Source organism: Sus scrofa, chromosome 5 (assembly GCF_054392235.1).
Source record: "Sus scrofa isolate SSC_HxYL_T2T_F1_AM1 chromosome 5, Sscrofa_HxYL_maternal_Yorkshire_Landrace_v2.0, whole genome shotgun sequence".
Taxonomy (NCBI): domain Eukaryota; kingdom Metazoa; phylum Chordata; class Mammalia; order Artiodactyla; family Suidae; genus Sus; species Sus scrofa.
Window position 1 is genome coordinate 20,098,817 of NC_139387.1, and position 21,860 is coordinate 20,120,676.

At 52.0% G+C, this 21,860-nt stretch overlaps 1 protein-coding gene across 1 annotated transcript; it reads right to left on the bottom strand.

Moving 5' to 3' along the window:
* Positions 1 to 2,969: 2,969 nt before the first annotated feature.
* Positions 2,970 to 10,471, bottom strand: LOC100524022 (keratin, type II cuticular Hb5). Its single transcript, XM_003126159.6, has 9 exons — positions 9,977 to 10,471; positions 8,119 to 8,327; positions 7,525 to 7,585; positions 7,305 to 7,400; positions 6,213 to 6,377; positions 5,833 to 5,958; positions 5,205 to 5,425; positions 4,415 to 4,446; positions 2,970 to 3,965 (listed from the first exon to the last, which is right to left on the bottom strand). The coding sequence occupies exons 1-9, from the start codon at positions 10,394 to 10,396 to the stop codon at positions 3,772 to 3,774; spliced, it is 1,524 nt and encodes a 507-aa protein (XP_003126207.3). The 5' UTR covers positions 10,397 to 10,471; the 3' UTR covers positions 2,970 to 3,771.
* Positions 10,472 to 21,860: the final 11,389 nt, after the last annotated feature.

Here is a 21,860-nt window from a genome sequence, read left to right on the forward strand (position 1 = left end):
GAATAAGAACAAGTAATGCAGGAGTTCCCGTCGTGGTACAGTGGTTAACGAATCCAACTAGGAACCATGAGGTTGCGGGTTCGATCCCTGGCCTTGCTCAGTGGGTTAAGGATCTGGCGTTGCTGTGAGCTGTGGTGTAGGTCGCAGACACGGCTCGGATCCCACGTTGCTGTGGCTCTGGCATAGGCCGGTGGCTACAGCTCCAATTGGACCCCTAGCCTGGGAACCTCCATATGCCACAGGAGCGGCCCTAGAAAAGGCAAAAAGACCAAAAAAAAAAAAAAAAAAAAAAAGAACAAGTAATGCAAACCGTCACCCCAGACTCCCAGAGGGTCCCTGCCCATGTCCACATCCACTCCAAAGAGGGACACACTTTGTGATCTCCTTGGTCTTGGGGTTCATCTGCATTTCTCACCTTGCTTGGCTCGGGTAACAGCTCCAGGTTGTACTTCCTGAGACCCCAAGGACTGCAGCGGGGATTGGCGACCGGGGCGGGGGCGGGGGTGGAGCAGGAGAAGGAGCGGCCTGGGGGTGGGCATTTGTGAGGATGATCCAAAGCAGAGGGGATTTGAGACTCGGTGGAGGTCAGGCGAGCGCGTGGAGAAAAAGCGAACGAGCCGGGTGTTCAGGCAAGAAGAAAATTTATTAGAGGGGCAAGAGAGACGGTGACGGACCCTTGAGAAGAGCCAGTCCCTGCCCTTCTCATGGGGCCTTCTTATACCCCGAAGATGGGCAATTGGATTCCTGGAGGCGGGGGGAGGTTAGTTTCTCTTTCGTCTGCAGCTGGACTCTGGTGGTCACGTAGTCATGAGAAAGTCAGAGGTGTGTGGTGTCCCACGGTGATGGGATTGGAGGGTCTTGGAGTCGGGAAAGTCGGCACCAGCGGTGAAAACAGGATGTCGCTTGAGCAAGGTGGAGAGTCTCATGGGTCAACAGAAAGAGCCGTTGCAACAATGAGCTCCCATGTAGCCCCTAACAGTGGAGGAGGGCTTGCAGCCTCTGAGAGGAATGGAGGAGACTCCAAAGCCCAAGCTTACCTGACTTTTTTTTTTTTTTGCTTTTTAGGGCGGAACCGTCCACATGTGGAGGTTCCCAGGCTAGGGGTTGAATAGAAGCTACAGCTGCCAGCCTACACCACAGCCACAGCAACGTGGGATCCGAGCCACGTCTGTGACGCACACCACAGCTCACGGCAATGCCGGATCCTTAACCCACTGAGAGAGGCCAGAGATTGAACCTGCATCCCCATGGACACTAGTCGGATTCATTTCTGCTGAGCCACGATGGGAACTCCCCCATTTTTTTTTTTTATAATAAAACTTTAATCCTCAATTATTCTTGGAGCACACTCTGCTTTCTGCAAGGAACAGCTCTTTTATCAGGAGAGCACCGTAGCAGCCCCAGAATCCTTTGAAAACAGAAGCGCTTGCTCTGCATTTTTGATGTTGGCTGCCAGGAGGGTCGGGTAGAGGTTTCATTTTTATAAGCTGATGGCACCTCGGGCTGCCATGCACACAAAGCATGGAAACTTATTAAAAACCTATTGATATCTCCCAGCTCCTGGCTGTTTGACTTATCAATGTGTGGTGTATTTGGGGTCATCAGATTTGGCATTTTAGTTATACTTGGCCCAGAACCACGGTACCATCAAGGTGATGTCCCCAAGCACAGACTCAGTCCAGCCATCCAGAACTGCAGGGAGTCGCAGAGCTGGAAAAGGCTTGTCTCACAGATCCCCAGACTGAGGCCCACAGCATGGAGGCTACTTCTTGCCCAATATCTTACTGAGACCAGGCAGACTTGATGCTCAAATTTTGACCTCTTAACTTTTCAACTCGGAAATTTAACCTTTCCTATAAACGGATTCCATTCCTAAATGGAATGTTGGTCTATCGTGATTATAACCACGCTCTCGGGGCACAGAGGTGGGAAAATGAAGAGGAAACAGCAAGAACCTTCGGAGGAGGCGCATCTGGTATGGGCCGGCAAACCTCAAAAAGCAACAGCCCGAGCACTCCGGAGATGGAGGTGCTGGCAGCCTCCAGTGGAATTACAACCCTTTGGGCCTGAAACGAGGATTCCTCAGAATGCATAGGGCCTTAACTTTCCTCCTGGGGACAAGCTGGGGAAGGGGGCAGCAGGGCCAGCCGGCAGGGGGACATCTGCCTGGACTAGTGATGGCCAGTCTGTTCTAATGGGGAAATGGAGCTGAGTCCAAGAAGACGGATGCCTACAGCTCCTGCTCTACAGCTACTCGAGTTCATCCAACCATTCCCAGCCTGATATGTTATGGGGCCCCATCCTGGAATGCAGTTGGGGGGTCAAAGCCAGGAAGAGGGACTTCCTGCTCTCCAGGAACTTCCACTTGATCCAGTGTCCAGATGCACCCAGCGACCTCCCTGGCTCCAAACCACAAGGGGAGGCACTGAGATCCTCTGGATTTGAGGCCCTGCGGGGCAAGAGGAGATGTGTGTGTGGGGGGAGGTAAGCAGGGAGAGAGAGCACTGAACAAAGGCAAATGGGAAGAGGGGTGTGGGATGGCCTGTGTGGCCACGTGGGACGGTCTCGGGAGGCCTCAGAGGGAGGACTTGTCTCCATGGGGTGGAGCCTGCGTCTGGGAAGATTAGCATCTGGGTTGAAGGGTTGCACAGGGCCGAGGAGCAGGTGGGGAAAAGGACTGAGGGCATACACTGGGAACTGCTTTGAACCAGGTGGTAGGAGATGAGTGCCAGGAGTCTGGGATGTGGTGTGCTGGGGGTGGGGTGCAGTGGGGGTGGGGAGAAAGTGGTCACGTGGGAATCTGGAGCTATACAGTCCAGGCCTGAGGGGCACTGAGTGGGAGTCAGGCTAGAGAGGTGGACGGGAAGAGGTGGAATCACTGGAGAGTTGGGAAAATGCGGCTCGGGGCTGGGAAGGACTGGCCAGCTGGAGAGGGTCAGAGCGGAGACATTATTGTTCACAAGATCATGTATCTTTGCATCGCAGCAGCATTTATTGAAACACAGATCAAGACAACCCAGAAGGCGAGGCACCCACAGACAGTCATAACAAGAGGGAGACCCAGGAAGTGGCCTAACCTTCTCCATCCTATCCCCTCCGCATTGGACAGATTCCCTCTTGCACCAGCAGGGGGCGATCTGGAACAACCATGGAGTTTTCTTTGAAATGTGTCAAGGTGCACTGGATAACAAACCTGTCCAAAGTCAAAAGAATTCTCCCCATAATGAGCCTCTCAACTGGGAGGTCACAGGAGGCGTTTGGCTGGAACAGGTTAACTCAGAAGAAGGCAGCCATTCAGAGGGACAAGCAAAACACAAACAAAAATGACCAAGGGGCAAGTGCTTCCTTCCTGCAAAGACCTTCGCAGCTGGGAGAGGGGAGCTGCTGGGGAGGGTGGAGTTCCTTCCTGATTATCAGGTTGTGGGAGGCCTGGCTGGATGGTTAAGCTTATTCCTTGTGCCAGGGGAAGACTAAGCTTCCATGATGTCCAGCCGCTCCAGATGACTGGTAGGGTCCCAGAGAGCTTGGTGAATAATACAAATTGGCCGCAGGTATTTAGAAATCAAATCAGAGTTGAGTGACAGGGCCAGGAATGGCTAACTGAAGCCTGGAAGAGAACCAGGAAACAACTCCCTAAAACATGAGAAGGTGGCGGAGAGCAGCGAAGGGTCTTTCCCTCATGGGAACACATGGAAGATTCTGGAAGCAAGCACACCTTTTCCATTCACACACCACTCTGTGCTGGGGGGACACAGTTACGGCCTCCTGACTCTATGCAAAGCGAACCGACCGGCTGCTCCCACAGCTGAAGCTGGAAGCGCGGGGCTGACAGGGGGCGCAGGAGTCGGGCGCCATCACCGTGATGCTGCCGCCGGTGGCCACGGGGCCAGAGGTAATCTGGCGGCCCGGGGTGGTGCTATAGGTGAGGCCTCCACTGCTGACTCCGCCGCGGGAGCTGCTGACGCCTGTGGGAAGAGAGGGGACATGGAGGGCTCAATGGCCTGCCATGATGTCACCAACCCCAGGGCAGGTCCTAAGCGGCTCCTGTATTACAGGAGCTTTCTCCTCCTCGAAGGGATTTAGTGGTTCACGACTCAGGCCCTGTTCCTCGCGGCATCTCAGCCCTTCTATAGGGCAGCGGGGCGAGAAGAAAGTGAGGGCCTCCAGACCCAGAGGGGCCAAGCTGTCCCATCCTGTTTCCCTGGCCTGCAGTTCACAGATACACCAGTGGAGGGCGCTCAACTCTGCCTTCGGCTGAGTGCTCCCTGTGAGGAGCGGGAGCTGGGGCTGATGGGGGCATAAAAGTTCTCCTCCCAGGCCAGGAACATTCCAGGTTCACAGGGTTTGGCTGTCAGGTTCAGATTCGCCCACGAACAGAGTCATTTTTCTAGGAGGGTTTCAAGCAGGTACTTACAAACGTTCACGGAGCCCACGCCTTCGCACAGCCTATGGAGAGAGAAGCTCTGTTAAGGCTGGGCCCTGAGTTGGGGTCTTTGAGGCAGATGGTTGCTTGGGCACAGGGGGGCCCTCCTGTGCACAGATCCAACCTCTGAGAGGCAAGACGCATTCCCCCAAAGTCTGCATTAGATGCTCGCTTTCTTTCTTTAACCATTTTCTGACCACAGAGACAAAAGACCCTCTGCTTTTCCGCAGAGGTGGGTCAGATGTTGAACTCCACTGGCTGCTTCCAATCTCAGCGACCCGGCCCGCCCTGGATAGCGCTGATCAGGCTCACAGAAAGGAGGGTTGAAGCTAACACAGCAGCGGGTATGAACGGGCTTGGGGCCAATGAAGAGCTGCAGCACAGAGTGTCCTTACAAAGCACATGCCTTCTGGGCAGGCCAGGCTGCAGCCTCCTGTAAGAAGCTACTAGAAGAGGATGGATTTTAGAGGCACCGGTCTTGGGTTCAGGGCTTGGCTCTTGCGCTTATTAGCTGCGCGGCCACAAGAAAGTCGTTGAACACTGGGCCTTATTTCCCTGTCTTTGGATGGGAAAAACAATACTTACCTCTTTGGCTCGTGAGGATTAAAATGATCAGTTAGCACAGGCCTGGCGCATAATAGCCTTCAGTAAATTATTGTTGAAGCTTGGCCTATTCGAGCAGTGAGCAGAGATGCAGCTCACACTTGGGTTCAGGGAAATACACTCCATAGAGGACCAGGGCTGCCTCCTTCTAGACCCCCAGTGTCTTCCTTAGCCCCACCTGTGCTCCTCGCCCTCCAGCAGGCGCCGGTAGGTGGCGATCTCGATGTCCAGGCCCAGCTTGGAGTTCAGCACCTCCTGGTACTCCTTGACCAGGCAGGCCATGTCCTGCTTGGCCTTCTGCAGGGCGGCCTCCAGCTCCGCCAGCTTGCAGCGGGCATCGTTGAGAGCCGCCTCGCCCTGCTGCTCAGCTTCAGCCACGGCAGCCTCCAGTTTGGCCCGCTATGGGAAAGGAGATATGAGGATGAGGATGAGAGAGAGAAAGCACAGTTTGACTCACCTGAACTGAGGGAACTGGGGGAGGGCTTCCAGAGAAAAGGTAGGTTAACTACCTAGGGACGGGTAGTTAATGGGACTATGAACCTGAGTGAGGAGATGGGCATTTTTCACCATCTCTCCTTGGTTGGTTGTTGCTGGGTGGCCAGAGAAGGGGACATCAATGATATGGCTCATCCCAGCTCCAGTGCTGTGTGAAGTGGCAGAGCCCCTGTCACTGCTCAGGACCCCTGCTTTCTCACGGGCACACTGCGAAGCTTGATTAGGGCCAGGTCTTTGCTCTTCTGGGGGGCAAAGGGCCCAGTGCTGCAGTCTGCCTGTGCTGGGTATTCAAGCCCTCCTGGAACGCATACCTGGCACTTGGCATTTTCAATCTCGGCTGTCAGCCTCTGGATCATGCGGTTCAGCTCGTTGATCTCCTCTTTGGTGCGGCGCAGGGTCTCCCCGTGCCGGACCACCGTGGCCTTCATCTCCTCACACTGGGGGAAGCAGAGATGTGCTCAGGATGGGACACCCCATTCATTCAGGACAACATGGATGATAGTGCAGGTTGTGCAGTGCTCAGCCTGGGCAACCATACATGGCAGCCCTACTCTGCCACCCAAATGGAAATCTGTCCTTTTCTTACCATCCCTAAAGATCCAAATCTCCAGACAAAAGAAAGCTTTGCTAACATACACCTTCCACCCTTCCCACTGCCATGTCTAGGAGGCAGGTGTCCTAGGCCACTCACCTTGCTGCGGTACCAGGACTCAGCCTCAGCCCGACTGCGGCTGGCAACATCGTCGTACTGAGCCTTGATCTCGGCGACAACACAATTCATGTTCAGGTCCCGGCTGTTGTCCATCTTGACGATGACGGAGGTGTCTGAGATGTGGGCATGGAGGATCTGGAGCTCCTGGGGGGCCAAGAGCCAATGCTTTTGGTTCTGGTGCCTGGTCCTGGCCATGTACTCTACCCCTGGGGTCTGTGTCCACTCCCTGGAGGGGGCACTGGTCATGCACAACACATGACTCCTACTCCCCTCTATTTGCACACAGCTGCATCGTAGGACAATAAAGCCAGAAGGGGCTCTGGAGGCCAGCTGGGGACAGTCCCCGACTAACAAATGGGGAAACTGAAGCCCAGTATGTGATAAAGGCCCGATTCAAAGTCATTCATTAGGGAGAGTTCCCTCCGTGGCTCAGCAGTTAATGAACACAACTAGCATCCATGAGGACGTGGGTTCAATCCCTGGCCACCCTCAGTGGGTTAAGGATCTGGTGTTGCCATGAGCTGTGGTGTAGGTCACAGATGCAGCTTGGATGTGGCTGTGGCTGTGGCTGTGGTGTAGGACGGTGACTACAGATCCTATTGGAGCCCTAGCCTGGGAACCTCCATATGCCGTGGGTACGGCCCTAAAAAGACAAAAAGTTAACAACAAAAAAGTCATTCAGCAGGCATTGAATGCTAGGACTTGTGATCTGTCCAGGAATTAAGACCCTTCTCTAACTGGAAACCCCTCCTGTCCCCCCCCGCCTCCCATCCCTCCACACATTCGCTTTCATATCCATGTAGAGACCAACATACAGGCACACACACTGCAGCACACAGGCTCACAGGTGCAGAGAGGCCCAAATGCTCGTGCACACCACAGCCCTTGGAACTTGTGTGCACGTGTCTGTGACAGGCATGCAAGACACCCCATTACATGTGTGTACATGCATGTTCCTTACATGCTTCCATCACTCGAGGGGCAAACATGCACACGACCACCCTCTTCCTCCTCCCCGGGTCTCCACGCCTCCCCTCCCCGCTTCCTGGCTGGTTGGCAGGGCCCCCTCACCTCATCATAGAGGCGCTTCAGGAAGCTAGACTCCTCTACCAGGGCCTCCACGTTGGCCTCCAGGTCTGACTTCCGCAGGTAGGCGCAGTCCACATCCTGGGGGGGGGGGGGCGTGTGTTTGGGGGGGAGGCCCAGGGAAGGTTCCTGTGGGGGGTGTGGTGACCTCCCCCACCCACTGGAGGGTGCCCCTCCCTCCTGGCCCCATGACCAGCCCCCTCACCTTCTTTAGAACCACGAACTCGTTCTCTGCCGTAGCCCGGAGAGCCACTTCCTCTTCATACCTGGGCGTGGGGGAGACAGGGGCGGGAGCTGAGAGATCAGGGCTTGGCAAGCATCCCAGCTCCGGGGCAAGCTCTTCTGGGGGGTCCAAAGGGATTAACTCTGTAAACGTTTTCCTGTCCTCTCTTTGGTCTATCTTGTGTGATGTTCGTTTGCTAGCCCTGTCCCAGCCTGGCTTATTCCACCCCAGCGCTGCTGCCTCTGCCATGAGATCAGGCAATGCACACTCTGTCCTCCAGGGACAAAAATCAGCTGTGCATCCGGGATCCAAAGAGAGCTGGTGTCTCAGACAGGGAGGAACAAGAGAGCTGTAGAACCCCGCTGGGTTTCCTTGCTCCCCCAAAGCAGCTCTAAGACCCACTGGCCTCCAAGCAGTTGAGAAACCTACCGTCCACCCTCTTGGGAACTGGGCAGCCCCGGGTGGACAGACGCAGGAATCTTAATGAAGGTGCTTCAAGAGGGTTGTGGGCGGAGCCTTCCAAACCCCGCCCCCTCCTGTTATCACCCCCCCCCCCGGGGGGGGTGTCCCACTCACTTCTTCTTGTAGCCCTCCAGCACCTCCTGCACGTGGTTGAGCTCAGAGGCCAGCCTCCCGCTGTCGGCCTCCACGAGCTCGGCCTCCCGCCTCAGTGTCTCGATGTAGCCATTGAACAGAGGCTCCAGGTTGCTCTCACAGCAGCGCTGGTTCTGGTAGAACTGCCACTTGGTCTCCAGCAGCTTGTTCTGCTGCTCAAGGAAGCGCACCTGCAGCCCAGGGTGGGAGAGAGAGACTGAGCTCGGCGAGGAGCTGCGGTCCCTGAGAACTCTCTTTGCCTTGATGCTCTCAGAATAGGGCCGTCAGAGGACTGGATAGCTGAGCCCTGGAGTGCCTTCCACTCAGGGAGCCCTGCTCCCAGCCCCCTAGAAAGGCACTGAGGGAGTGACTGCCCTTGGACTTGAGGTCAAAGGTCTGATTCAGGTTCCAGGTCTGCCACTGTAAAGGAGCAGTTTTTAAACTCTGGGTGTTTGCTTTTCTCATTTTTAAAACAGAGGTGATAACAGTACCTTCCTTAACGTTGTGGAGATTTTACAAGTTACTACATGTAAAGTGCTTAGAACAGTTTCTGACCCACATTAAGTGTTCAAGCAATTTAACTATGACCTTAATTACCAGTTATACTTCATTTATTCATTTATGCAAAAACACTTATTGAATATTTACTCTGTGGTGCCAGGGATTACTAAAATGTGTGCACGTGCATGTGTGTGCGTACACACACACACACACACACACACACACACACACTCCACACACACACATCTTTGTCTTTGTATGTATCAATTTCATTCAATTCTTCACCACGTTAAGATATTATTTCTCCCAGAGTACAGAAGGGGAAACAGAGACCCCAAGGTGTGAAATGACTAGCTCATCATCTCATAATTAGTAAGAGATGGAGTCAGGATCTGATGTCCCCTGAGTCCCCTTTACCTACCCAGCACAGTTGGTCTGAGCAGCCCACGAAACTCCCTCAGCCTCAATTTGCTATTCAAAAAATGGAGATGATAATATCTGCGCCATTGGGTCATTTTGAGGATTAACTGAGATCACTAAAGAGTAAGTGATAGCGGGAAGGTGTCTTCTGTTGCCCCCTTGCCCTTCATTCCAGACCTCAGAGTTGGATCCTGTCTCCTCTGCCAGAGTGAGACCTTGTGGGGGAGTGGGGGGGGGGGTGGGCAACATGAAGGGAGGGGCAGAGGTGGCCTCTTTGGGAGGCATCCATGGCAGTACGAGGTTTCTCACATTCTGCTGGGCCTCTTTCCCCATTCCCAGCTCTGCATCCACGAAGGAGGCTGCCAAGCCTGGTTGGTTCATTGTCACCCTTCCCCGCTTACCGCTGTCCTCGGGAAAGAAAGCTAATAGCTAACATTTATCAAGCACTTACTATGTGCCAGCACGTTTCAGGCATAAGCGCATTAATTCTCACACCAAGCTTACCAAGCGGCTTCTGTTATACAGACAAGCAACACGCGGCGGAGGGGCGGAGCCAGGATGGGGCTGCAGCGTGGCCCCAGCCACTTCCCCGGGGGTCCCATCACCTGCCTCTTACGCTCCCCACCGTCCCCCACTCTGCCAGCACCCAGTGCTCCGTGTTTCAGCGGCCGCTCTGACAAGCCCACGTTGTCCCGCCTCGGGAAGCACACACGCTTTAGACCACAGACTCCGTTTCTGGACCACACTGGGCCCCCGGTATTCTTTGCTGGATTCGGGTGAGAAAACGGATCCTTCCGCCTGTTTGATTGGTACCTCTCTCCCTCTCCCGGCTGCGATGCTGGCTCCCCTACAGATTGGGACCTTCACGAGGGGAGGGCAGCGCTGGGGCCATCTCTGGACCATCCCAGGCCTGACTGACCTTGTCGATGAAGGCAGCAAACCTGCTGTTGAGGTTCTTGATCTGCTCCTTCTCCTCATGCTTCACGCACTGCGCATTGGGGTCGATCTCCAGGTTGAGGGGCGTGAGGAGGCTCTCATTGACGGACACGGTGGTGATGCAGGGCGGGCTGGGGCCGCACACGCCCCCGGAGCGGTACCCGAAGCTGCGGCCACCGGAGCCAGCGCGGAAGCCGCCCACTGCTATGCGGGGCCCAGAGGAGCCCAGGGCGGAGACGCTGCGGCTGCCGAAGCCCGTCAGTCCCCGGTAGCAGGACACCCCTCGGTAGGGGGCGGCGCTGATGCAGCAGCGGCTGCCAGTTTTGGGGGCCACAGCCGAGCACGAGCTGAAGGTCCTGGTGACCCCACATCCCTGGCTGATCCTGTAGGAGCGGCACGACATGGTGTTGGTCTGAGCGGATGGAGGCTGAGTGAGCGGGGATTTCGAGAGTGGCAGATGCGCTGCTTAGGAAGCTTCTGGCCCCTCTGATCCTCGTTGGTCCTTTTATTGGTGGGGAGAGCTGGGGTTGGCTGCATGAAAGGAGTGAAAAGCCATTTTATGTTGTTTATTGGCTTGGGGAGTTTGCCAAGTAACTCCCCAGGGACTCATCTTAAAGGTGAGCTCAGTGGCGACTCCGGGCCTCCGTAAACGTATTGAAGATGTTATTAGGTATACTATGTGTTTGCACTTTTCATCTTCAAAGCTCGTTTACATACATTAGGTAATTAATTTTCTCTCAGTCTCCTTGTGAGATGGCCTCAACCCACACCCGGAGACGGACTTGAAATCCCCGGCAGTCTGGCTGGGTGTGGGATAGAGGCTGGGGCCGCGGTCCCCAGGGAGAAGTTTGGGCGGGGGCGGGGGTGGGGTCGGGGTGGGGGGAGGTCCCAGGCTGGTGAGACCACCAGGGGTCATTATCTCGGTCCTCCTGGCTCCAAACGGGATACATTCTCAAGGAAATGGTGTTTCAGGGGCTGATGGATCAGGCGAGCCCAAACCTACTCAGGCAGCACTGGTTGGAGGTGGTTCCGGTCCAGAGGGGTCATTTTGACCACATTCCCAGAGGGCTGGGGCACATGGTCTCTTAGAATCTTTTGGATTCCAGCCTAGACGTTTCTATCCTGGAGCCTTCATTTCTCACCCACAAAACTGCAAACCACTCACCTCTCTGTGGCCACAACAATGGCCCCTTGTGGATAATGAGGAGCCTCCCTTTAGCCACTTTCTCCCACTTGGCTGAGAGGCTGGGAGAACCCTGTCCTGGGACAACCCAGCTGCTATGCGCTTGCTCTGGACACCATCCGTTGGCTGTTTGAGAAGAAACGGGTCCTTTGAGTCTCAGCCCCAAGACCACTAGCCTGGAAGGGGGGGAACTCATCCTGTTTGTCACCCCCAGAATTGTCACCCCTAGAAGAACATTCAGAGACAGGGGTGGGAGGAAGGTGGCTTTTCTTGTCCAAGGACACTGATTTCTTGGGAGGAGAGGGGCTCTGGAATCCTGGTTCCTTCTAACCTCCTGCTTCTCTATGTGTCCTGGGGCTGCTTATCAGGATAATGATGGCTATTCTTTAATATTCATTGAACACAAAGAGAATGTGATCTTTTCCCCCAGGGAGGCCAGCCAGGCACCTGAAGGGTTAGGAACTTCAGAAGGAAGAGCAGAGGAACTTCCTCTGAGAGTCACAACCCCTCCAGGGAGCCTCCCAGAACCAAATGCTGTCGTGGTGTCACCATTCTATGAATCCTGCCTCAGATGCTCCATGTTCTGTCCTGGCTCTGCCCTTGTTCCCATGGCCAGACCCACGGAGGTCATTGCCCAGCAGCAGGCTGACTGTCTTCTCTCTTCGCATCCCACACCTGTCCTTCTGAGCAGGGCAGAGACTTGGGGAGGGCAGGGGCAGGTGGCCTCACCAGCTGGCCCCAAATAATCTTCAGATCATAGTCACTCATGCTGAAGCAGCTAGTTTAGCAACCTGGATGATGGCATCCAAGAGGAAACCTGGTTTAAGTTCAGCTTGGACACTGCCTAGCTGTGTGGCTTTGGGGAAGTTCCTAACTTCTCTGAGCTTCTGTTACATTGGCTGTAATGGTTTTTTTTTTTTGTGTGTGTGTGTGTTTTGTTTTGTTTTGCTTTGCTTTTTAGGGCTGCGTTTAGGGCATATGGAAGTTTCCAGGCTAGGTGTGAGATAGGAGCTGCAGCTGCCGGCCTACACCACAGCCACAGCCACACCAGATTCGTGCTACATCTGTGACCTATATCGCAGTTTGTGGCAACGCTGGATCCTTAACCCACTGAGAGGCCAGGGATCCAACCCACATCCTCATGGACACTATGTTGGGTTCCTAATCTACTGGGCCACAGTGGGAACTCTGTGGGATTCATTCTCATCTTCCAGTGTTGTTGGGAGGTTTAAGTGGACGGCACACAAGAATGTGCTTAGAGGACCAAAACCTTCTGTATAAAGGAAAGGGACCCTTGCTTTCTGTTAGAAATACCCCTCCCACCCCCTGCACCCCTCACCCAGCAGAGGGTGGGCCTGCGCCTTGCCCCGCCCGCCTCCTATGCACATTTATGATTTCTTTATCCTTTCAAGGCTGCTTTTAATATTTTCTCTAACCTGATTTCACTAGTATAAAAATTCGGGGGTGGAATCTGGGGAGCACAGGAGATGGTTTCCCAGCCACCACCCTTCAGTGGGGCCCTGCTGGCCTGGGTCCAGAGATACGTTCTTGTGTCTTGGACAGTGAGCTCAGTGGCAGTGGTGTAGACCTAGAGTGTATGGTGGGGTCAAGAGAGATCCAAGCCCTTAGAAATGGAGGGGGGGGGCAGTGAGCATGGGAGGTGGATGGGTTCCCCCCTCCCCACTCTGCCAGCCTGGAGAGCCCCTTTCTCAACTCCTGGAAGCCTCTACTCTTCTTCAATGGTTGAGAAGAACAGAGGACCCATTTCTGCCTCTTGGTAGCAGAAGGGAGTGGAGGCTTTGTCCCAGAGGGACGCTCCTGTATCAGCTGCCCACCCCCTCCATGTCCTCAATGCACACGCACATGTGTGTGCACTTGCACACACACACACACACACACACACACACACACACTGGCACACACACCGAAGCCTCCACTCAGCTTGGGCCTGGGCACTGAAAATGTGGGGAGGAGGGGGAGCAGGGCAGAAGGGAGATCTGGGAAAACCGCACTGCTTTCAGAAATAAGCTGCCCATTCAGGAGCAGGAGGACTACTTAGATGGAAGGTGTGAGCCCCTGGGTGGGTGTAGCAGGAGTGAGGGCCGGCCCCGCCCGGTGCAGGGATGTGCTGGGTGAAGCTGACATCACTGCAGGTAGTGGCTGCTTGGGAAGACTGTCCACGTGGTGCTTCGGATTGAAAGGGCTGGGCTGGAGAAGGAAGCTGAGCCTTATGGGACTGTTCCCAGGTCGCATGGGGCAAGTAAGAAGCTCACGGACCAGGCCATTCTGGCATGATGCCCCCCGGCTCTGTGTTGACCCACAGGACCTGGGTCTGTGCCACCTGCTTCTACCCACGGGAGGGTCAGAGAGCCCAGAGCCCCAGCCCATCTCTCCCCAGCACCCAGCACGCTGCTTAGCGAGACCAGAGCTTTGTCTGGGTGCTAGGGTGGGAGCTGGACCTCCCCTTACTGGCCTCCTCCTCCTTAACTGCCCCCATGTGCCCTATGCATTCCCTGCACCCCTTTCCCTATGCTCAAGTCTTCTCCCCGGTCACGCCTTTGCCTGGAATGTCCCAGAGCAGCCGGCCACCTCTTCCAGGAAGGCTTCGTGGACTAGTCAGAGGGAGGCTGTGATTTCTCCTCTGCTGTCTCAGCACACAGCTCATTAAATGCTCTTCCCAGGGCTCCCCAGGTTACTCCAGTTAGCCCCTCCCACACCCTCTCCTCCAGGGCTCTGGCATTCATCACCTCCTTTGCTTGGTCCTGTCCTCTCCCGCCCCCACACCCAACCTCTGGGAATGAACCCATGGTCCTCCCATAATTTAAAAACTCCCGGGAGGCCACTTCTTCCAGGAAGTCTTCAAGAGCTAATTGGGCGAGCGAGGTTTTTCTACTCCATCCGGGAGTCTCAGGCAGCTTCTATGACTCCCTCTGAATTTCTCCGTTCCTGGGATCCAGCTCTTGGGGTTCCCCAGAGGCCTCGTCACTCACACTCACATGAGTGGAGGAAGAGAGGGTCTCTCTTCCTCCCTTGTGTGGCCTAAGTTGGGATGCTTGCTGGGGGCACGTGCTCGTCCCACCCCAGGGGCTCACCCCCTCCCTTTCCTTCTGTCCTCTCTACTGAGTGCTTAGAATCTCCCTGCTGCTAGCGGGGCTTCCTGGATTAGCCCAAAGACAGGGGAGTTCTGATACCGTCCTGTCTTGCCCTGTCTGCCCTTAGAGCTGCTGCCTGTTAACCTTTGCAGTTTTGCTTTTTTTAAAGGGCCGCATCCACGGCATATGGAGGTTCCCAGGCTAGGGGTTGAATTGGAGCTGCAGCTGCCGGCCTATGCCAGAGCCACAGCAACGTGGGATCTGAGACTCACCTGTGATCTACATCACAGCTCAGAGCAATGCCAGATCCTTATCCCACTGAGCGAGGCCAGGGATCGAATCCATGTCCTCAAGGATACTAATCGGGTTCATTACTGCTGAGCCACGATGGGAATGGCAACCTTTGCAATTTTGAATACACGTCTGCCTGGGTTCTCAGGGACCTTCTCACTCTCATTCCAGGCTGACTGGTTCTCTGGGATTGACCCTGACCACTCCCCATGGGCAAGGCCAGTCTTGAGCAGGTCCTTGGTTGCTACCCCTGCAGTTTCCTCAAGTTGGGCATCGCCCATCACCTTTGCTGGTCTTCTCCACACTTTTATTATGCGCTCAGATCTATGCCACCTCCTGGTGCTGGGACACAGCCCTTGAGGGGTCTTTTAGCCCAGTGACACTTTCTCTGGCCTTTGCAAGACTTGGGTGTGACTCAGGAGCCTATTTGAGAGGAATGAGGTTGGAGCCACAGGGAGGCGCTGGAGGAACACCAGCCCCTCCCCAACCCGTCTGGGGCCCTGCACTGCCTGTCCCTGTCATCACCTCTCTCACCTCATCCCCTTGCTCTCAGCACCCACACTGGTCTCCCATGGCTCCTAAGACGCACCTGGCCGCTCCTGACTCAGGGCCTTTGCACTGGCTGGCCCTTGTGCCCTGAATGTGCTCCCCTCTGCCATGTGGCTCACTCTGTTGCCACCTGTGGGTCTTTGCTCAAATTTGGCCTCTCAAAGAGGATTCCCTCTCATTTCTTCCAAAAATGGCAACCTCTCTTCTCCCTCCCAGAGTGTGCTCCACCCACCTTATTTTGCTCTAATCTACTTTTTTCCCATAGCACTTAACACTTTCTTTCTTTTTTTTTTTACACCACCGCCACAGCATCACAGGATCCGAGCCACATCTGCAACCTACACCACAGCTCAAGGCAACGCCGGCTCCTTAACCCACTGAGCCAGGGATCGAACCTACATCCTCGTGGATACCAGTCTGGTTCGTAACCCACTGAGCCACACTTAACACTTTCTAACACAGTCTATGATAGACTTGTTTATTCTATTTCTGGATTATCATCAGTTTCACCTCTCACCCCAAATAAACTCCATGGAAGTAGGGATTTTGTCTGCGTTGTTCACTGATGGTTCCCAAACACTCAGGACAGTGTTGGAAATATAAGCGCCCGGTAAATACTAAAATTTTTTTTTTACTGTAGCTGATTTACATTAGTCTATCAAATATTTGTTGACTGGTTGAATATGTAAATGAATGGATATCTTGGAGACTTTGGATATATTATGTTTGGCAGAAAATGCCACCTGTGCTACAGCCTGGCCCTTGAACTCTGTGGAGCACATTTAGTTTGAAAACCATGGGGCTCAGAGCATGGCTCTTTCCTGCTTCGGGCCTGTGATTTTCTGAGCATCTGTGGAAACAAAGACCAATAGAAACAGAATGGTGAAAACTGTGTGATGGTGGGCTGGTCAGTGAGGGGTGGATTTCTTTTCTTAAAGTTGCTAGCCAGTGTTGCAATATTTCATCCTAAACACAATTTTGGAGGGGAAAAAAAAAAAAGTTTTTAAAAGACTCTTAGCTCCCCTGGAGCTGCCAATATCTTATCAGGGAAATTGAACATCCCTTCTCTTCCAGGGAGGCTGAGGAAGTTGGCAGCCAGCAGAGGGCAGCAAAACCCCACAGGTAGCCCCACAGAGGCTCGGTCCTGCCAGGTTGCAGGAGCAGAAAGGCTAGGGAAGCTGCCTGCCTGTAATCTCCACAACTCTTTGAAACAGGAACTGTTTTCCCATTTTACAGATGAGGCAAGAGGCTTAAGATGAAGTGACAGACAAAAAAGCATGGTGGAGACAAGCATGGGTTCTGGAGTCAGAGTGCCTCTGCTTTGACCTTGATTTTGTCATCTGTCCAAAGAGAAATAAAGTGCCTGCTGCAAAAGATTGTTGAAAGAATCACTACATTAAAACATGAAATGCACTTGGAACACTGCTCAGTTCAATCCATGTTGACTATTAGTCTCGCCTGCTATTCCCTTTGGTCTCATAGCTGTGAAGTAGAGAACCTGGGATTTGAATGGGGGTCTGGCCACATCCGAGTCCACAGGTTTGAACCTGGTGTTATCTTTGGGGGAGAAGAGATGTCCTAACACCACTGCGTCTCCCAATCCGTAAACATTGTATACATTTCCATTTATTTAAGTCTTCCTTGAGGTCTTTCATCATTGTTTTGGAGTTTTCAGCACACAGATCCTTTTTAGAGGCTTATTCCTAAGCATTTCATTTCGGGGCTCCTTTTGTGTATGATACTTAAAAATGTTTAATTTCCAACCATTCTTTGCTAGTATAGAGAAATGTGATTAATTTTCATATATTGACCTTGTATCCATTACCTTACTAAATTCTCTTATTTGTTCTAGTAGGTTTTTTTTTTTTTTTAAGCTTCTTTGGGATTTTCTGTATAGAAAATTAGGTCTTCTGAAAATAGAAATAGTCTTATTTTTTCCTTTACAACCGACTTGGCTTTTGTTTGTTCTTGCCTTATTTCACTGGGTAGGCCAGCTTCTGTAACTCCAAGAGTGGTGTGAGCTGATCCTCTTTATCTTTTCCTAGTCTTAGGGCAGAAAGCATTCAGTCTTTCATCATTAGGTATGTTGCCAGCTGTAGGGTGTTTATTTATTTATTTATTTTTGTGCCATTTCTTGGGCCGCTCCCGAGGCAAATGGAGGTTCCCAGGCAAGGGGTCGAATCGGAGCTGTAGCCACCGGCCTACGCCAGAGCCACAGCAACGTGGGATCCGAGCCGCGTCTGCAACCTACACCACAGCTCATGGCAACGCTGGATCGTTAACCCACTGAGCAAGGCCAGGGACTGAACCCGCAACCTCATGGTTCCTAGTCGGATTGGTTAACCGCTGAGCCGTGATGGGAACTCCTAGGGTGTTTATATTTGTCTTGCTTTTTTTTTTTTCTTTTTTTGGTACTTATTTATTTAGTAGATACCATTTAGGTTGAGGAAGTTCCCATTTATTCCTAGTTAGTTTTTTTTTTTTTTAAATCACTAACAGATTTTGAGTTTGGTAGGATCCTTTTGTGCATCTATTGAGATAATCATATGATTTTTTCTTTTCAGTCTGTTGATGTCATGAACTTACATTAATAGATTTTTGAAAGCTGAACCAGTCTTGAGTGCCTAGGACAAACTCTCCTTGTCCTGATGTGTTTTCCTTTTATTTGTTGCTGTTTTCAGTTTCCTAATATTTTTGTTGATGGTTTTTACATTTACATTCATGACAGATATTGATTTGTCATTTTTTCTTTTCTTATTATGCCTTTTCTGGTTTTGGTATCACGGTGATGCTGGTCTCATAAGAGGAACTGGAAGTTTTCCCTCCTTTTACATTTTCTTAAGGAATCTGGAATGAGGAGTTCCCGTCGTGGCGCAGTGGTTAACGAATCCGACTAATGACCATGAGGTTGCCGGTTCGATCCCTGGCCTCGCTCAGTGGGTTAAAGATCCGGCATTGCCCTGAGCTGTGGTGTAGGTTGCAGATGTGGCTGGGATCCAGTGTTGCTGTGGTGTAGGCTGGTGGCTACGGCTCCAATTCGAACACCAGCCTGGGAACCTCTGTGTGCTCCTAAAAAAAAAAAAAAAATCTGGGATGAGTTTTTCCTTAAATGTTTATCAGAATGCAGTGAAGGCATTTGGGCCTGAAGTTTTCTTTGTTGGAAGATTTTAAACTACGCAGTCAGGTCAATTCCTTTAGTAGAAATACAGCTATTCAGATAAGACCGGCTTATTTATGGGGTTTAATGCAAAAATGCAGGGCCCCCGTTACAAATTATTATAATTATTATTTTGCTTTTTAGGGCCACACCCACGGCATACCGAAATTCCCAGGCTAGGGATTGAATCTGAGCTGCAGCTGGCAGCCTACACCATAGCCACAGCATTGCTGGATCCTTAACCCACTGAGCAAGGCCAGGGATCAAACCTGCATCCTTATAGATACTAGTCGGATTCGTAACCTGCTGAGCCCCAACAGGAACTCCTTAAAAATTATTAAGAATTTCAAGATGATAGCAATAGTCATTAAACCATGTGTGGGGACTTTCTACAGTTTGGGACCCTTTGTTGCACAGGACACACACTAAGAGTTCTGGCCACAGTTCTGATGTGTGTGTGTGTGTGTGTGTGGGTGGGTGGGTGGGTGCAGTGGGGGGATTCCCTTACCAACAAGCAATTCTTGGACCCTAGCTGGGCATCCCACAATTCAACTCACTTCTAACACTCTCCTACCTGGAGACAGCAGCAGATTCTACAGGTAAAGGATTCCGTCCTACAAGACCGCCCTCCCCAACCCCGTTTTAGATGCCAGCTGCAAGCCCAGCGTATCAGGTAGACTTCTGACCCACTGGCTCTAGATTAGAACTTTCAAAGACCTCCAACTTGGGTTTGATGTATTTGCTTGCGCAGTTAACAGGACCCAAAGAAACATTCTACTTACTCGAGGACCAGTTTATGATGAAATGAAATAACTCGGGAACAGCCAGATGGGAGAGAGCATAGGGCAAGAAATGGGGAAGAGGGCAGAGCTTCCATGCTCATTCCAGATGCACAACTTCCCCCACAACTCCATGTATTCACCAACCTGGAAACTCTCTGGACACAGTCCTTCTTTTTTTTTTTTTTTTTCTTTTTAAATGGAGGCTTCATTACATAGTCATGATTGACTGATTCAACCTCCAGCCCCTCTCCCCTCCCTGGAGGTCTGGGGTTGGGGTGGGTGGTGAGACTGAAAGTTCCAATCCTCCAAACACATGGTTGGGTCCCTTGGCAACCAGCCCCCATCCTTAAGTGTCTAAAAAGGGCTTTATTGATATCACAAAATGCAACATTGTCACTCATCACTTAGGAAATTCCAAGGGAGCTCTGTGCTAGGGAGGGGACACAAAACAAATATGTATTTCTTATTCTAAATCCACATCACTCATGCCCAAGAAGCATCCCTGTCTGGGTTATCTGTTTTTTTCTTGAAGGAGCTTTGACAATTTGTATCTCTCAAGGAATTGCTCCATTTCATCTAAGTTCCAAAATGTATGGGTTTTCAGTTGTTTATAGCGTTTTTTTTTTTTTTATTATCCTTTTGATTTTGTAGTGCCTGTGGAGATATCCCCTCTTTCACCTTTTTTTTTTTTTGGCCACACCCACAACATGCGGAAGTTCCTGGGTCAGGGATTGAACCCACACCACAGCAGCAGTCCAAGGCACTGCAGCGACAATGCTGGATCCTTAACCCTCTGCCCCATAGCAGAAACTCCCCTCTTTCCCTCTTAAATTGATATTTCTCATCCTCTTTCTTTCCCCACCATCAATTTGGCTAGAGTTTTTCCAATTTTATTTTTCTTCTGAAAGAGGTAGTTTTTGGTTTCTGGGTTTAAAATTTTTTGTATTATTTTATTTTATCTTTTGGTCATGCCTGAAGCATGTAGAAGTTCCCAGGCCAGGGATCAAACTTTCGCCACAGCAGTGAACTGAGCCACCACAGTGACATTGCCAGATCGTCAACTTGCTGAGCCATCAAGAAACTCCTGTTTCTGTTTTTTCAGTTTTTAATTTCTGCTAAGAACATCTCCCTTTCATTCACTTCAAATATGTTTATCTTTAGCTCATGGAACATAGTTATAATCGTGCTTTAAAAACTTTGTGTGACTACTCCAACGTCTGTGTCATAGTGCCCCACAGTCTCTTGAACAGGGGAAATTTAATATAGATAACATTGGGAGTTGGAGTCATGAGGGGTTGGCTAGTGAGAAATCAAGAGACCTCTAAAGAGCATAGGAATGACAGGTGTAAGGATCAGCCACTACCCTTAGGGCTGCGCTAGAGATCCCAAGGAAAAGCCATGGCCGAGATGCAGACCTTGTTCAAGAGGTACAGCCACTGCTTACGGGATTCCAGGAATGTCACTTGGTGTCACACCAGTGGAGCTTGCTGGAAACCCACTTACCAGAACTTACCAGAAATCCACCCTCTGGGGTGCTGTGGAAAGCTTTGCATGAAGAAGTGTCTTGCTGAAGACACCCTGCATGAAACGGCCCAAGGCTGTCACTGGAGGGGCCGCTGCTTTCACTGCACCAGCCTGATGCTATAGCAGCCACCTGCACCGCAGGAACCTGGAGCCAGGGAAGCTGCCCAGAGAGCACAATGGAAGGAAAGTCCCCTCCTCCGGCAATGTCTCTCCCATGTCTGTTGAAGTACCTACTGACAAGACTTAACATCGTTCCAGCTGGCAAAAGAAAATCCTTAAAGGGACCAGGTCCATTTTCACAGAGTAGGCAACAAGGGTGAGTTTGGAGCTGAGTCAATAAAGAGATAACTGGCACAGGGCAGACATGGGTCTATTGGAGGAGAGCTACAGATGGGGCCATATGGTTGTTGCCGCCTGAGGATTGTGTATGACTGCACGAGGTAGATGGGGTGGGAAGTCAGAAGCCGTTGAAAGTAGGAAGGCAGGTGGTTGGTGAGTCCAGGGTCAGGCAAGCCTTGGACTGTGAGCAGAGAGCGCCTGTAGGTTCTCAGGTTGCTAGCTGAGGTCTGGGAAAGGCGGACTACAGAAAGATGGAAGATGTGCTTCATGCTGTCTAAGAAGGCGGGGAGGCAGGCAGAGCAGCAAACAGTCATTGCTCTGAGATATGTGCCTGAATGAGGCTATGCCCAGCCAGTGCAGTGTATTTCTACCCTCTGTCCTGTCGTCAGACTCAACTCCGGGCCCATCCCCAAACTGGGCACACTCTCTCCATCCACTTGATTTTTGCATGTGCCGTTGCCTCTGCTTGGGACACTTCCTCCTTAGTATGGCTAATTCATCATCCTTACCTCTCTGCTGGGACATCACATCCTCCAGGAGGCTTTTAATGATGCCCCAAGTTTGAGCTGGGTCTCTCCTCTGTGCGCAGTAGCGCTGACTCGACTCTTAACTCAGCACTGAGCATATTGAGTCGAGATCGCTTGTTTACTTGTCTATTTATCAGGCTGCCCTGTAAAGTCTTTGAGGTCCAAGGCCAAATCTCACTTACTGTTATTTTTCCCGGCAGACCTGGCATGTAGCGGCTGTTTGCTGAATGAATAAACGATGAGAGGCTGAAAGTGGCGTACATGGGGAGGGGATGGTAAGGGTGTACTCAGGGGTCATACACCATGTTAAGAAGTTTAGGCTATTTCTGGAAGGCAAGGGGGAGCCACTGGAGGGCTGTAAGCAGGGGAGAGCCATGATCCGTTTTCTGTGTCAGAGAGATCTCTATAGCAATAACACAGAAA

Coding starts and splice junctions, on each gene's coding strand:
- LOC100524022 (XM_003126159.6), bottom strand. CDS start 10,396: ATGTCGTGCCGCTCCTACAGGATCAGCCAGGGATGTGGGGTCACCAGG. Junction 7,401..7,524: donor AGTTCGTGGTTCTAAAGAAG/GTGAGGGGGCTG, acceptor CCCCCCCCCCAG/GATGTGGACTGCGCCTACCT. Junction 6,378..7,304: donor TGAAGCGCCTCTATGATGAG/GTGAGGGGGCCC, acceptor TTGGCCCCCCAG/GAGCTCCAGATCCTCCATGC.